General features: G+C 38.1%; 1 protein-coding gene across 1 annotated transcript in view; it reads left to right on the top strand.

The window, feature by feature from the left end:
* The window catches only part of SLC35F1 (solute carrier family 35 member F1), a 654,684-nt gene that overhangs the window by 576,385 nt on the left and 62,574 nt on the right, over nucleotides 1–15,725 (top strand). Inside the window, exon 7 of the mRNA XM_007954195.1 lies at nucleotides 4,747–4,901. Within this exon, the coding sequence (XP_007952386.1) occupies nucleotides 4,747–4,901 (155 nt within the window). The remainder of the gene's footprint in view (nucleotides 1–4,746; nucleotides 4,902–15,725) is intronic.

The raw sequence follows: 15,725 nt of genomic DNA, 5'->3' as shown, positions 1-15,725 counted from the left end.
ATATATATAGCTTAAGGAGCTCTGGTGGTGTAGTGGTTAAGGCATTTGGCTGCTAACCAGGAAGTTGTTGTTTCAAACCTATCTGCTGCTCCTCAGAAGAAAAATGAGGCAATCTGCTTCCATAAAGATTTACAACCTTGGAAACCTAACGGGGGTTACTATGAGTTGGAATTGAGTCGATGACAGTGACTTTGATTTGGTATATATAGCTTAGGGTTATGATCTCAGGATTGGAAGTCAGACAGCCTATGTAATCTGAAGGCAAGTCACTCAACCTCTATATAGTCTTTTTTTAATTCATTTGCCTATTTACTCACAGATCCATTTCCTATCCTTAACTTATTCTGCTCTGCACTGCAGATAATAATTCATGTAAATTACACTTCCCCAGTTTCCTTTCAACTGGCATCCTACTGGGTTTGGCCAATGAGAGGCAGTAGAGGAAGATTAGTAGACGGAAAGAGAAGAGAAATCAGGGGTATTTCTCCCTGCCTTCTCCTGTTTGGGCTCTGGAAATGGTCCCTGGAAATGGCTGAGTCTCCTGTGTTTCTACTGGGCTTCTGTAATTTCTGACTTGTAGTAACATGGCCTCCTCCTTATATGTCTGTAGGTGTTGGAGGACAAGTAATTGACTGCTATTGCTAATCTCTGAGTTGCCTCACCATTCCTATTTTTTCCTTTCCCCCTATTCAACACCTTTATAAATTTCTTCTATTGAACCGAGTGTGGACTCTGTTTCCTGACTAATACACTCTGTATGTCTATTTACTTACTTGTATAAAAAAGATAATAATAATATAACATTGTGCTGTTCTGGAGATTAATGTATATAAAGTGCCTGACACAGAGTAAGCACTCAGTTGATGTTAGCTGATAATATTATTTAGAATATCTTCAGCTTAAATCTCTTTAGTGAATGAGGACAAGAGTAATGAAATTATATCTTTATGAGGAGGAAAATGTTTCAAATAAGAAATGGTTTATACACAAACTTTATCAATAAATGTAGTTTCTGCAGATGTTAGAAGTGTTCTGGTGACACATTGGTTAAGCACTCGGCTGCTAACTAAGAGGTCGTTGCTTTGAACTCACCAGCTACTCTGCAGAGAAAGATATGGCAGTCTCTTCAATAAAGATGACAGCCTTGGAAACCCTACACAGCAGTTCTGTCCTGTAGGGTTTCTATGAGTCAGAGTTGACTTGATGTTAATGGATAACTGCAGCTGATATGTAGTTGTCAGTCAAAAATAATTAATTTGTTTGGTCATGTTGATCATGTGTTTGAAAACCCTACAAGGATAGCAAGTTGGTCATTTAGATGCATTGCTAAAGTCCATTAACTAGCTAATGTCCATCTAAGAACAGCAAATCAGCAAACTGCTGTGACACTAGAATTTCCACTCTCAGTTTAATCATCTGTTCATTTGGCTGACTCTGCTGTGCTCACAAAACAAGTATTAACACACTAAAATATTAGTTGACCTCACAAAATTATTAACTGTGATGGTGCATATATTTCCACCCCCACCCTTCTAATTCTGATTTCTGGAGTTTTAAACGATATGCTCAGAATGTTTGAGCTTGGTGCATCCTAAAGTAGCTTGATTAGTAGAGTGGAAGGTCTGCTGTGCACTTATTTTCCTACTCTCCTTGGCTCACTAATGATGCTTGTGAAATCACACTTCTTTCCTGAGCCCTCAAATTCTGTATCCAGCTCCCTACTGGGCATGCCCTCTTGGATGATATTTGTTGTTGTTATGTGCTGTCGAGTCGGACTCATGGTGACTCCTCATTGGGTTTCCAAGGCAGTATCACTACAGAAGTAGATTGCCCCATCTTCCTTCTGAGGAGTGGCTGTAGATGATATTTAGTCATCTAAAAGCTAGCGTGCTTAACTTGGAGCTTTTTTCTTATTTCTCTTGAAAACTGGTCCTCCATCCAGTAAATGGTGAAATACTTCACCCCGTTCCTGAGATAGCCAGAACCCATGGGTATCTCTGATGCCTTTCTTTCCCTCAGTATCTGCATCCAGTTCATCGCCAGGACTTAGTGAGTCTGCACAAGCCTGGCACTTTTCTGCTTCTCCATGGCCATTCCAAGCAAAGCTGCCAGTACCTCTTGTGTGCCTGCATTTCTGACTGGGCTCCATCTCCCATACTTTCCTCCTTTCTTCCTCTCAGAAAGTCATCCTTTTAAAATGTAAATCAGATTGTGTTAGCCATCTGCTACAAACCCTCAAAGGCTTCCTCCTGCAACTAGAATAGAACAGAAATTTCTTTCCAAGACCAACAAGGCCCTACATAATTTATCCTTCACTAATTTCCAACCTCATATTTTGTCTCTGCCTACTCTGTTCATTCCTCTCCTCACTGAGAACTGGCCTGTGGCAGTTCCTGGAACACATCAGGGCCTGTTTCTTCTCAGTCTTTTCATTTGCTGATCCCAGTGCTTGCTCCTCCCTTTCGGTCTTCAGTGTTCAAGGTGAATGTCACCTCTACAAAAAAGCCTTACCTAACCACCCTTCCTGCCACAGGGTCCCTGGTCATTATCTATCAAAGAAACTCCTTTCTTTCTTCATAGCACAAACACCAGTCTGCCATCATTTAACTCTAAGGTTCTTGTCTGTTTTCCTTTGTGTCCCTGGTCAATAGCAAAGTGCCTGAGACATCATAGATACTCAGTGAATAAATGGTTAATTGAGTGCATATAAAACATCAAAACCCACGTGTGAGAGTTGTACTTGGTAAGGTGAGGTAAGCATAGGATTCCAGAACTTTCCAGCCCACTCATGGTATAATCCATATCAGTGACGCCCTCATATAAAATGCTCTGCTGCCTGGACTGTGTTCTGATCAAGTTTAATTATTATTAGTGGATTGATTAAAAGATAAACCTTGTTCCTATTCTATTAATTCCACATTCCATAAAGGAAATAAATTAATGTTTATGTCTTTGCATGCATTAATCATAGATTATTTAGCATTGCATTTTTAGTGACTTGGTTACAAGACAAAAAAGGAAACCCAACAACAGGAAAATTAATCATTTTTAGAGAATTAAAACTTCTGATGTTGTTGTTGCTGTTCTTATGTGCCTGAGTCGGACCCAATTCATAGAGACCCCTCCTTGGGTTTCCAAAGCAGTATCACTAGGGAAATAGATTGCCCCATCTTCCTTCCGAGGAGGGGCTGGTGGGTTTGAACTGCCAGCCTTCTGGTTAGCAGTCAAGTGCCTTAGGCACTATGCTATCAGAGCTCCCAAAACTTCTAATAGAAAATCAAAAAGTCTTATGATATTATTATGACAGAATACCCATGTGAGGAGTTACACATTATTACTAGAACTGGGAAAGTAGTTAGTTCATTTTCCTCTTGGGGCATTTCCACCACACTAGAGGGGGCTGTTGTACTGAGTTTTCTTATTTAATGTTAATTTTTTTTTTTTTTAATATAGATCCTGTTGCTTTGCTTAAACATGGGATCAGAAACATATAAAATTGCAATTTCTACCCACAAATCCTTTCCACCTGGCAAATCACTGGAGGAATCACTGATCTTTATAAAACAAGGAAGTGACTATTATTCCAAGTACCTATCGAATCCTCCCAAATTCAGAGGAAGCACCCCAGACCCATTCAATTATTACTTGGCAAGGTTACAAATATTATACTTGATGTCCAACTATCCACTGAATTGTATTATTTATGCTTATTCTATTCTGTTTTCTTTCAAGGCAGAGAAATGAGTATTATTTTCTGCATTTGTGCTATACTGACCTCTCAGAAAAGATGAGCTAAAGTCTAGATAGCTCTTATCTTTGTTTGGGAGCCAGAGTAATTGAGTACTCATGGAATAAATATTTAAAGTTGTGTATTTAGGTATAATTGTATATAGAGTGGCAGAACTTTAGAAGGTAAGAGACTGGCCATATAACATTTTAAAGCTTTTTTTTTTTTTAATTTTTCACTTTTGTAAAGCCTAATAATTCTTTGATGATCTACAATGTATTTACCTAATTATTTATTTATAGAATAGCAGATTCCACATGTGAGTGCCCACGGTATGTTAGGTAAGGTAATAGAAGGGTAGGAAACTGTTGTGTCTAGAGGTGAGCAGGATGCATGGATCTGGAAGAGATTGTCAGATCATCTTATGCTCAGGACAAGGAAGTAGTCTTCCCAAGGTCATGCAGTAAGGATTCCAGTTCAGCATTCTGACTCCCAGCCCAGATCTCTTTAGTATGTAAACCTTTCAATATTAAGGACTAGGTAGTCATTCAAGGAGTTCTGGTGGTATAGTGGTTCAGTCATTTGGCTGTTAACCAAAATGTCAGTGATTCATCATTGTAAGCAATCCATGATACCAAGCAGTTTTGTTCCTGTTTTGCAAAAAGAAAACTTACAGATGAAAAAAGTTTTTATATACTTGGATATCAGAAGTTAATTATAGTATAACAGGGAGACTAGAATTCAGGAGGCTCCACCCTGTATTCTGACTATATAGCCACTAAGAGGCACTCTTTCCTAGAAGAAAAAAATATCAGATATGTAGAGAGAAGCAGAAAGTTCATTTTCCACAGTCAAATTTCTTTTTCTGTGTTAGCTATATATTACCTAATGATAAACATCAGTTAATATGGTGAAAGAAAAACTGCCATTTGGGAATGATAAATGTTGTACTCTATTCCTCTTCTTTCACCTACTGTGGATACTAATTTGACATCATCCTCTCTTTACTCTCCCCCCAGGACTGCTCTATGTTGGTTTTAGTGCCTGCATGTTTGGTCTGTACAGCTTTATGCCAGTCGTGATAAAGAAAACCAGTGCCACTTCCGTCAACCTCTCTCTGCTCACTGCAGATTTGTATAGTCTGTTCTGCGGACTGTTTCTCTTTCACTATAAGGTAAGTTGAGTCAGTACTCTTTTGGGAAGATGAAACTTGCTAGGAAATAATGCAGTGGGTATAAGTAGGAATGTCCTGATATAAAACACCTGATTTTGTACCAGGAAACCAAACTCAACTTTGCTTGTGCTAACCTCATGTTTTAGATATTGACATTTCAGACCAAGGCACCATTTTATCACTAGAGACTTAGTAACTACAGACATTTGATAGTGAAAGATACCAAACAACCATAGAAGAAAAGGCTTTTGAATTTTGGGGGACAGTTTTTCAGACACTATTCTGTCCAGAAGACGCTTTGGTGGCATAGTGCCTAAGGCATTCAAGGGCTAACCAGAAGGCTGACGGTTCAAACCCACCATCCACTCCTCGGAAGGAAGACTGGGCAATCTACTTCTGTAGAGATACTGCCTCGGAAACCCAAGGAGGGATCACTATGAGTTGGGACCGACTCGACTGTAGTGAGTTTTAGATTCTGTCCAGAAGGTACTCTTTCTCTAGCCTAAAGCTAGGAAGATTTGCAAAACGCCCAAACTACAACCACAAAATGGATCCTGCCAAAGGCATTGGCAGAGTATTACCTCATTGGAGGAAAGACAGAATTCCTGCAGTTTCTGCTTTGCAGATATTTTTATATAAATATGAACAGGAAATGCTAATGCATTTGAATTAGCTTCTTTGCTAAAAGATTGGGGTTTGAGTAAAAGAATGCAAAGAGATATTGTGAAATATTTGCAGTTAATAGAGCAGTCTAAAGAAAGGAAGAAACTGCCTAAGACATTTGACTGCTAACCGGAAGGCTGGCAGTTCAAATCCCACCAGCCACTCCTAGGAAGGAAGATTGGGCCATCTACTTCCGTAGTGATACTGCCTCAGAAACCCAAGGAGGTGTCGTTATGAGTTGGATCTGACTAGATGGTAGTGAGACAGACAGATATCCAGGCCAAAGATGATAATGTCTTAGAATGCAAAAGTCTTCGTGGTCCTTACCTAATACAAGTGTTGATTATGGCACACTGAGTTCAGACACTATTCTTCTTAACACAGCAGTCATTGCAGCCATTAACAGTCAATTAGAACTGACATGTAAGAAGCAACCCATTTGCCATTCCTTAACTAATCCTCTACGTGCAGACCACACCAAGTAACACTATCAAAGAGTGGCACCAAAATGACTCGCTACAAAATTTTTGTGCAGTGTTTCAGCAGAACTATTATTTTTCACAAAAATATCCCTGTAGTTATAACAACAAAAACATTTTTTGTAAGCCCTGCTGACATGTATCAATAGACCTACAAGGTAAAAACTCTATGCTAATGTACTTTCTGAACCTTCTAATGCACTGTGATCAAAACTGTCTGTATTGCCAATTAAAATGGCACATCGAAACCTCTGGTTCCGTCGGCTTGCACTGCAGGCACACGCAGTTGCTTTTGTGGCTGCTGGTGTTTCCATAGTTGTTGATTTTGTCCAATTTTCTGGTGTTTTAGCTACAATGTTTTGGTAATTAATATTTGTAGACCTGTCTCAATATTTTTTTTTAAGAATGAAGTACTACTTAAAGAAAAATAGAGAAAAATCAAAAAAGGCTTCCACTCAGTTACTAATAATATTGTAATTAATAATGTTTTAATTCAATGTAGATTTTTCAAAACAATTTTGTTGTTAGTATTCATATAATCTAAGAAATATAACATTTAAGCAATTCACCACTGTATTCATCATGTATTATTCTATGATAAAAATTGATGATAAGCATTACCAAGGAGTACTACTGTATGATCTGGTAGAAGAAGAGATCTCTGGGAGGGTGACACCATGAATTCCACACCAAGTGGCACCAACCCTAGTTGATTTACCCCATGGGTTCAATGTAGACTATGATGTAGTGTGGAGCAGGTCAAGTGTAGAATGTCTAAGCAGAAAAAAACAAATTTGTTATTGTTGTTGTTAGTTGCCATATAGTCGGCTCCAACTCATGGTGACCCTGTGTATAACAGAATGAAACATACCCAGCCCTACACCTTTTTCATGATCATTAATATGTTTGAGCCCGTTGTTGAGTTCCTTCCAAGCTAGAGGATTCATCTTCTAGGACTATATTGAACAATATTCTGTTGTAATCCATATGGTTTTCATTGGCTAATTTTTGGAAGTAGATCACCAGGCCTTTCTTTCTAGTCTTTCTTTATCTGAAGCTTCACTGAAGCCTATCCAGCACTGGTGACCCTGCTGATATTTGAAATACCCATGGTATAGCTTCCGGCATCATAGCAACACACAAGCCACATAGCATGACAAACTGACAGACAGATGGTAGGAGACCAAAGTAGGTCAGGCAAAAAAAGAAGGAAAACACCAGAGACACTACTCTAGCTACTTCTAGCCAAGTGCCTCACCAGTAGTGTTACATTAAACATTACAAGCATGCTCCCAGCTGATAGGGTATGCTTGGTCAGCAGAGCATCTTCAACCAAGAGAAACCAGGGTTGAAGGTTCCCAGAGAAATGCTGAACTGGAAAGAGTTGTCTAGAAGCAAAACACCTGAAATGAATAATCAAAACTTTTGCTGAGAGAAGCCAAAGTAATAACCAGGAAACAGACTGAAACAGGCAGATAAGGATGAGAAAGAAATCAGCAAACAAAGTTAAGTAGCAAAGGACTAGAAGCAGATCTGGAAGACTGGAGAGATTGGGAAGGTGACTATGGCTGAAGACAGAGTTTCTGCTTTGTTTTGCCAGGTGTGGTGGCAAAAATGGTAGCCTCCACAACCATAAGACCAGAAGAACTAGATGGTGCCCAGCTCCCACTACTGACTTTTCTGAAAGGGCTCACAATAGGAAGTCCTGCATAGAGTGTGAGAAAAATGTGGAATAAAAACAAAACAAAAATAAGAAAGAAAAAACAGGCTTACTGCTCTGATAGAGACTAGTGGAACTCCTGAGAATATGGCCTGGAATTGAACTCACCCTTGTGGCTCAACATTCAACCAAATAATTGATAGGCCTCTAAGGAGAACAGTCACACCAGAGAGTTGTGCACTCCTGGAACAAACAACCATAGGGGATCAAAAGGGCAGCACTGGCCCAGGGAAAAAGCTCAGAAGGCAGGAAAGGATAAGAAAGGAAAATGAAGGGAAATGGTAAACACAGGGAGGAAGCAGGAAGGTGCTTTTCCATTGTGGGGACGGCAATCAATGTCACAAAACAAAATGTGTATAATTGTTGAATGGAAAACTAAGTTGCTGTGTCAACATTACCCAAGTCACTATAAAAAGTTATTAAAAAAAAAAAAAAAAAGATGTTTAGGGAAGAAAAATCTCCTTAACTTCAAGTCTAAGAAAAACCAAATTCTTTCAATAAGCTAGAAAATCCTAATATTCAATTGTTTACTATTATTTTGTATTAAATCTCTCAAGTTGATTTAATAAAGATCTATACCTTCCAAAAGCAAAAAAGAAACTCTCCAGGCATAGACAATATTTATATATTATTTGTAACTTGTGTCTGTATAATGCAATCTGTTTCCCAGATTCACTCTGGTCCTCATTATTCTAATTTTAAATAAAACTCTTTAAAATAATTTGAGAATCTACTGACCAATCAAGAGTTCTGCGTAGAAGTATGAATCCAAAGCCTCGTTAATAGTATGAGTAAGCAATATTAGAATAGTAGACAAATGCTTCATTTCTCTTTTTCCTTCATTCTCATTGTATTATAAATGGCACCACACCATTTAGTTCTGAATAAACCGGCTTTGTATTGTTCTCTAGTTGTTTTATGAACAATAAATCTCCTTAGTTTATTTCTGCAAAGAGATAATCTAAATACTCAATGTAAACCATATATATATATATATATAAAATATTAATATATATATGCACACACACACAAATACACACACACACTTTCCAGGCAATGCTTGAATTTGTAATCAAATGGTTATTGTTTGGAAAATCCATTTTTCCCCCCAAATCCCATCTTGCCTGCCACTGAAGTTGACCTTTTGTTCCCCAGATGGGAGGGTAAGAGCAGGGAGAATGGTAGGACTAAATAATCTCAGGTTTCTTACCATAGTCATGTTGGGCCATCTTGGGAAATTTATTTTTAAATAAGTATATGGAAGAGTTTTCTATCACTATAAAAGTAATTTATGCTTAATCCAAACTTCTTGTTAAATGTTGTTAAATTCAGAAATGATAATGGGTGTGTGTATGTGTTTGGAGTAGGTGGGAGAAGAAGCTGTTATACTTTTATTTATGTTCTTTAGAGAAATATCTGTTCAGATCTTTTGCATATTTTTAATTGTTTTGTTGTCCTTTTATTATTGAGTTGTATGCGTTCTTTCCATATTCTTGATACTAGACCCTTATAGATATATGGTTTGCAAATATTTTCTCCCAATCTGTGGATTGTCTTTTCACTTTCTTCATTGTGTCTTTTGAAGCACTGAAGTTTTAAATTTTGACAAAGTTCAATTTATCTATTTGGTTATATTTTTATAAACAGGAAATTAAGCAAGTAAATCCCACCACTGCCAATGAGCCTCTAAGTTGTCACTGGGTGTTTTCTACCACAGCACCTGTACAGGGCTGCTGTGTTGTTGTTGTTGTTATGTGCCATTGAGTCGGCCCCAACTCATAGCAACTCCTCCTTGGGTTTCCAAGGCAGTATCACTACAGAAGTAGGATTGCCCAACCTTCCTTCCGAGGAGTGGCTGGTGGGTTTGAACCGCCAGCCTTCTGGTTAGCAGTCAAGTGCCTTAGGCACTATGCTACCAGAGCTCCTGCACAGGACTGCTAGAGAATACATTTAATAGCCTTTCATTGTGTGCTCTAAGGGAATGGGTAAAAGTCAAAGCCTAAGGAGAAGAGTCCATTAAGATGAAGGTTTCTTTAACTATATGTAGAATATCATCTAGAGGAAGGTTTAGGCCAGTAATTCTCAACTTTGGCAGCACACTGGAATCACCGGTAAAGTTTTTTAAATGCCAATGCTCAGGTTCCACTCTCATAAATTCAATTGAAGTGGTCTGGGGTGCAGCCTGGGTATCAGATTTCTAAAGGCTCCCCAAATGATTCTAGTGTAAAGCCAGGATTGAGAGCCACTGGTTCAGACTTACTTTATATGGCTGCTAGTAGGTGGAACTAAGACAAAGGAATGAAGGATAGATTATTGCTAAATGTAACGGAAACTGTTAACAGTTATCTGAAAATGAAATAGACTTACTTGGTAAGCAGCAGTGACTGGAGGAGTTCAAGTAGAAGCTGGACAAAAATTTGAGAGGGATAATGTGGAGGGGCCTCATGCTTCAGGACTGAGGATTGGGGCAATGACCTCTAAGATCTTATTTGCTTTTACCACAACCTGCAGTTATGGTTTATTCTTTCACTTGATTGTGATTTCTTTACTCTAAACAACTTTTTGGTCTGATTATAAAGATCAGCAAGTTGAGACGGGAAGGCTGTTTTCTCACAGATTTTGCTTACCTAAGCAGAACTGAATGACTAAATGAGACTCTGCTGCCCAACATTATTTGCTTTTCCTTGCTTTCCAGCCTTGAAAAAAATCTATTCCTTTCCCCACCCATCAGTCTACTTTCTCCAGCTTCTCTGCCTCTTGTGCTGACAGCTATGTGCTGACTGGGCAGTCAAGCCCCACATCCCTAGGAAGCAAATGACCTAATACTAAATTAGACTCTCTAGATGGTATAGTGCTCTTGTGAGCTCTAAGTTTACAAGACTTTTGAGAAGTGCCTATATGTTGCTGTTTTTATTACTTGACAACATTACTGAATCCAGAACAATAACTCTGTAGAAATCCATGGAAAATACAGGAAATGGGTTTTACTGGGCCTTCCAAAACCCCACTGGCATGGAATCAGTTTTGACTCAGTGACCAATAGGACAGAATCGAACGACCTCATAGGGTTTCCAAGGCTGTAAATCTTTGCAAAAACAGACTGCCTCAATTTTCTTCTGCAGAGCAGTTGGTAGGTTCGAACCACTGACTTTTTGGTTAACAGCCTTAACCACTACGCCACCTCTATGTTTCCATTATTTATTACCTGACATTATTAATCCAGAACAGTGAATCTATAACAATCCATGGGAAGTACAGGAAATGAGTTAACTGGGCCTCAGAGACTCCTATAACCAAACTGTGGTAGTTCAGTTTGTGTGTCAGCTTGGCTAGGCCTGGTTGAGTGGCTGAGCAGCTGGTTGTAATATTCCCCATGATGAGACTCGTAGTCAACTCCATGGTGGAATCTACTGTGAGCAGCTGAGTAGCTGCCTTAGAGAATGTGGTCTGCTGCCTGTATATAAGCAGAAGCCTTGGGGAATGGTCTCTAGCTTATGGCATGCTTAGACCCTCATGTAGCCATGTCATTGTTCAGCAGCTTGGCATGCTCTGCTGACCTTGGGACTTACAATGGACTTGAATTAATGTCCTGCCATGTGGTTTGGTACTGTCGGGACTGTGCCATTTTATTTGTTGACCATGGGCTTGTTAGCCTCAGCAACGAGTAGCTGCCTGAGTGAAGAGATGCCTCTAGCTTCGATGGGCCAGGAGCAAGTGGCTGAACTGAAGGGGCTTTCACCCAGCCCCTAGAGCCTGGCACTTTGAACTCGGACATCTAGCCTCCTGAACTGTAAGAGAATAAACTCCTGTTTGTTAAGACCATCCCATTTGTGATATATTCTTGTCAGAGCGGTACTAGGTAACCAGAACACAAACCAAGGAAGAGATTTACATGGAAGCTTTTCAATTTGTTGGTGTGTTAACTTTTCAAGGTCAGAATTTGTTCTGTTAAGAACTATATTCCCTTATATTTATTGTCCAAAAAGGACACTTTATAAATTGAAAGAGTATTATAGTACTACTGTAACAAATTGCCACCAATTTAGTGGCTTAAAACAACACATTTATTATCTTATATTTCTGGAGGCCAGAAATCTCACTGGGCTAAAAATCCAATGTTAGTTGAGCTGTGTTGCTTCTGGAGGCTCTAGAGAAGAATCTGGTTCCTTATCTGTCCACCTTGTAGAGGCAGCCTGTGTTCTTTGGCGCATGGCCTTTTCCTCCATCTTGAAAGTGAGGAGTGTTGATTTTCACATCTCCCTCTCTCTTGCTTCTCTGCTTCTCTCTTACAAAGATTTTGTTACTAGATTGGATTTACCTAAATAATCCAGGAATAATCTCCTCATCTCCAAATTCTTAATGTAATCATATTTGCAAAGTCTTTCCTACCATGTAAGGTAACATATTCTATTCACAGGCTCTAGGGCTTAGGACATGGACATTTTTTGGAGACTATTATTCTGCCTACCACAGGGAGACTATTAATAATTATTCTAGAACAATAGAGTGTTCTGGCACTAAGCTGGGCCAAGTGGATGTGCTATTTCGAAGTCGCATCTGGGCAATGAAGATAGCATTGGATGAGGTGAATGCACATTCTTCACCCACAGACACTCTACTCTGTTTGTTCAATTGCCCAACTGATTTTTAAAACAGTTATGGCTTCCTTCTAATATGTGGTTTTAATAAACAAAATATTAAGTCTTATGGAGAGAGAATGAGTAGGGTGGGAGGACTTTCAGTATGTATTGTGTGGCAGAAAGAACATGCACTTCAGGGTCAAAGGGGCCTAGATTTGAAATGTGGCTCCAGTTTACTCTTTAAGTACATTGAGCCAGCTATTCTTTACAAGCTTCGATGAGATGAAACTTACCTTATGGAGTTGTTGAAAAGAGTAAATTAGATCATTAACATAAAGTGGCACACTGTAAGAACTCAGTAAATAGTTCTTCCCTGTAACAACTTCCATTTAGAGATGTTAATGCGCTCCTGGTTTTACCAGTTAAAATTCTAAAAGCATATATAGTTGTGGGTTTTTCTTTTTTTTTTTTGCATATGATGAAAATTTATTATCTTAACTTTTTACTAGCAGAAAATTGCACTGGTGGTTGTTGTTGTTTTCCCATAAACAGTGACCAGCAATAATGCATTTCCCTGATTAAATGTATAGTTCAAGATTAGTAATTCCTATTTCATTCCATTTTTGACTATCAATCTTATTTTAATATTTTGTAACTATATGCAGCTCTTAAAAATTTTGTATGAATGCTCTCTTATTCTTTATTTGAAAAGGCAAAACCAGGTTCTCATGCATAAAAACTTAGAAAATATTATATCAGTTATCTTTCCAATGAGTGCTTTGATTTCTTCACTGCTTGCGATAGAATTTTTAAGTGATCATCAGAAGCACTGAACACTCAAAAGTTGTTAAAGTAAAAGACCAAAGTGTTCCTTCACTCAATGCCAGCATGTACAAGACATTCTTCAGGAAAATAGCAGCCAGTGTTGAATATGCAGAATATTCCTTCTTGCCGTACGTTTTAAAGAGAAGATGGCTTATTTCACATATTTTTCCATTACCTTTTTTTAAGGCTTACTATAGGAAGGTTGGGCAATCCTACTTCCGTAGTGATACTGCCTCGGAAACCCAAGGAGGGGTCGCTATGAGTCGGGGCCGACTCGAGGGCACATAACAACAACAACAACATTGCTATAAAACTGCCGTAATAGTTCATGTTGAGAGCAATTTCATAGGAAGAGATTATTTTTCTAGTTTTACTAAAATAACCTAAAAATTTGATTGAAAAATAAATGAATATTATAAGTTCTTTCCAAGTCCCCTTCAAATCCATACCGAACTGCCCGAAATGACCTGTGGTCCCACTGGAAGTGTATTATTTTAAGAAGGTTAGGGTTCCATAAAATTTCTATTCTTGCATCAGGAATATGTTTGATATCCAAATATTTCCTACTACTACTAATAATTTTTTTTAAAAAAAAGGCATGGGGAGAGATTTCAAAATCATTTGTCCATGAAGGCTACTCTAAGTATTCTAATTTATGTGATTATTATGGAATTTTTAGGGTTTTTTTCTGTACATTTTCACTTAAAAAAAAAAAAAATTCTTCGAAGTTTAGTCTTATCTTTATACCAGATTTTTAAAACTATTTACTATGAGTTATTTTCAACAAATAATCAGAAAAGTTCCTTACATTTTCAACTGCCTATGATAGCAATCCAGTTCATATCCTTTGGGAACAGGTGTAGAGCCCCATAATCTACCCCGATCCTCCCGTCAGCTATTAAAAATCACATCTCACATGTGCCAATTCCTCCTACTGTGTTTCTGTTATGAAGGATTTGGCAAGAAAAGTTTAATAACTCTAGTCATCGGATCAATTTAATAATATATTATTATGCATTAAATTTAAAAGAACTTTATTAAACAGATACTTATTTATTTTGTGCCTACTACATGTTGGGCACTGTTCTAGGTGCTTAATTCTTCTTAATTTATAAATAAAGATGACAAAACATCAGTAATCACCAGGCGGAGTAATGCAAATGATGAGATTCCAAACCACTGAAACTTGAGCAGACCAGCAATTTCAACCATCCCTAACATCTAAGTATCAATGCCAAAGGGTTTACAAATATTGCATTGAGAGTGGAATCTTTCATTAGACATGGATCAGAATCTTCACCCAAGCAAACCTGCTGAGCCTCGGTGGCAGTAAGCAATTTCAGTAACATAACTGCACTTTAAAAGCCAGGGCAGAAAGCTTCAACCTTTGGCAACCCATGAACAAAAGAGCAATACTGCACAACTTATGTTTTAAAATACCCTCATAAGTAGCCTGTTATATTTCTTTTTGTGAGAATGGTATCTTATGAGGCTGTGAATTTTAAGCTTATGGGAGCCAAATATAATAAGTATTTTGCCTTTTATGGCCCCCTACAAATGTTTTTTATTGTTGTAAAAAATACAAATAACACGACATTGGCCAACTCCACATTTTTCATGTGTACAATTCATTTACTCACTTATCAACATTTATCTAATTATCCAACATTTCACATTTATGGCAATAGTAAAAATCTACTATCCTATTTTACGCATGAACGGTGTACATCTGACAGTAATGAATGCCGAAAGGCAAGGCAAGAGTAATACTGGCCATTATGGTTAAGGTTATATGTCACCTTGGCTGGACCGGATGCTCATTGGTTTGGCAGTCAATTAATGAGGTAATCTGGCAGTTAGGTAATGAAGTAGTCATCATCCTCCATTTTGTGGTCTCATGTAGTCATTCTCCATTTTCACATAATGCCAATTTTCACATAGTGATCTGGTCTTTGGAGCTTAACCATGTCAATAAGTGAAGAGTGTGTGCCCATTAATCACGTTGCACCTAATTTCCCATCACCATAAACAGAAGCTCACTGCTTCTAATCAGTGATTTCTCCCTTTCCCTCTCTGTCTCACCTCTGGTAACCACTATTAAACTCTGATGTCTATACATTTGCCTTTTCTCGGCATTTTCATATAACTCAGCGATTCCACTCTTAGGTCTCTACACAAGCAGCAACACAGACACATGTTCACAGTGTTCATTGTAGCACTACTTACAATAGCTAAAAGGTGGAAACAACCCAAATGCCTATCAAGAGATGAATGGATAAACAAAATTTGGTATGTATACATAATAAAATATTATTCTGTCATAAAAAAGAAATTGAATCCAGATAATGTCACAACATAGATGAAGCTTGAAAACGTTATATTGACTGAAATAAGTCCATCACAAATAGAAAAATATTATGTGATCTGATATGACTAATATGAAATACCTTCCTTTCTTTTTTTTTTTTTTTTTTAATCTCTTGTGCGATAGACATTGGGGAAAGTGGCATCATGGAGACCCAAAAGCATTTTCACAGGAATGTCGAGGTGATAGAGC

The sequence above is a fragment of the Orycteropus afer genome, unplaced genomic scaffold, assembly GCF_000298275.1.
Source record: "Orycteropus afer afer isolate SDZICR_OR568_19922 unplaced genomic scaffold, OryAfe1.0 scaffold00441, whole genome shotgun sequence".
Lineage (NCBI taxonomy): Eukaryota > Metazoa > Chordata > Mammalia > Tubulidentata > Orycteropodidae > Orycteropus > Orycteropus afer.
Note: the sequence above shows the minus strand (reverse complement) of the source record. Positions and strands in the feature narration are given on the sequence as shown.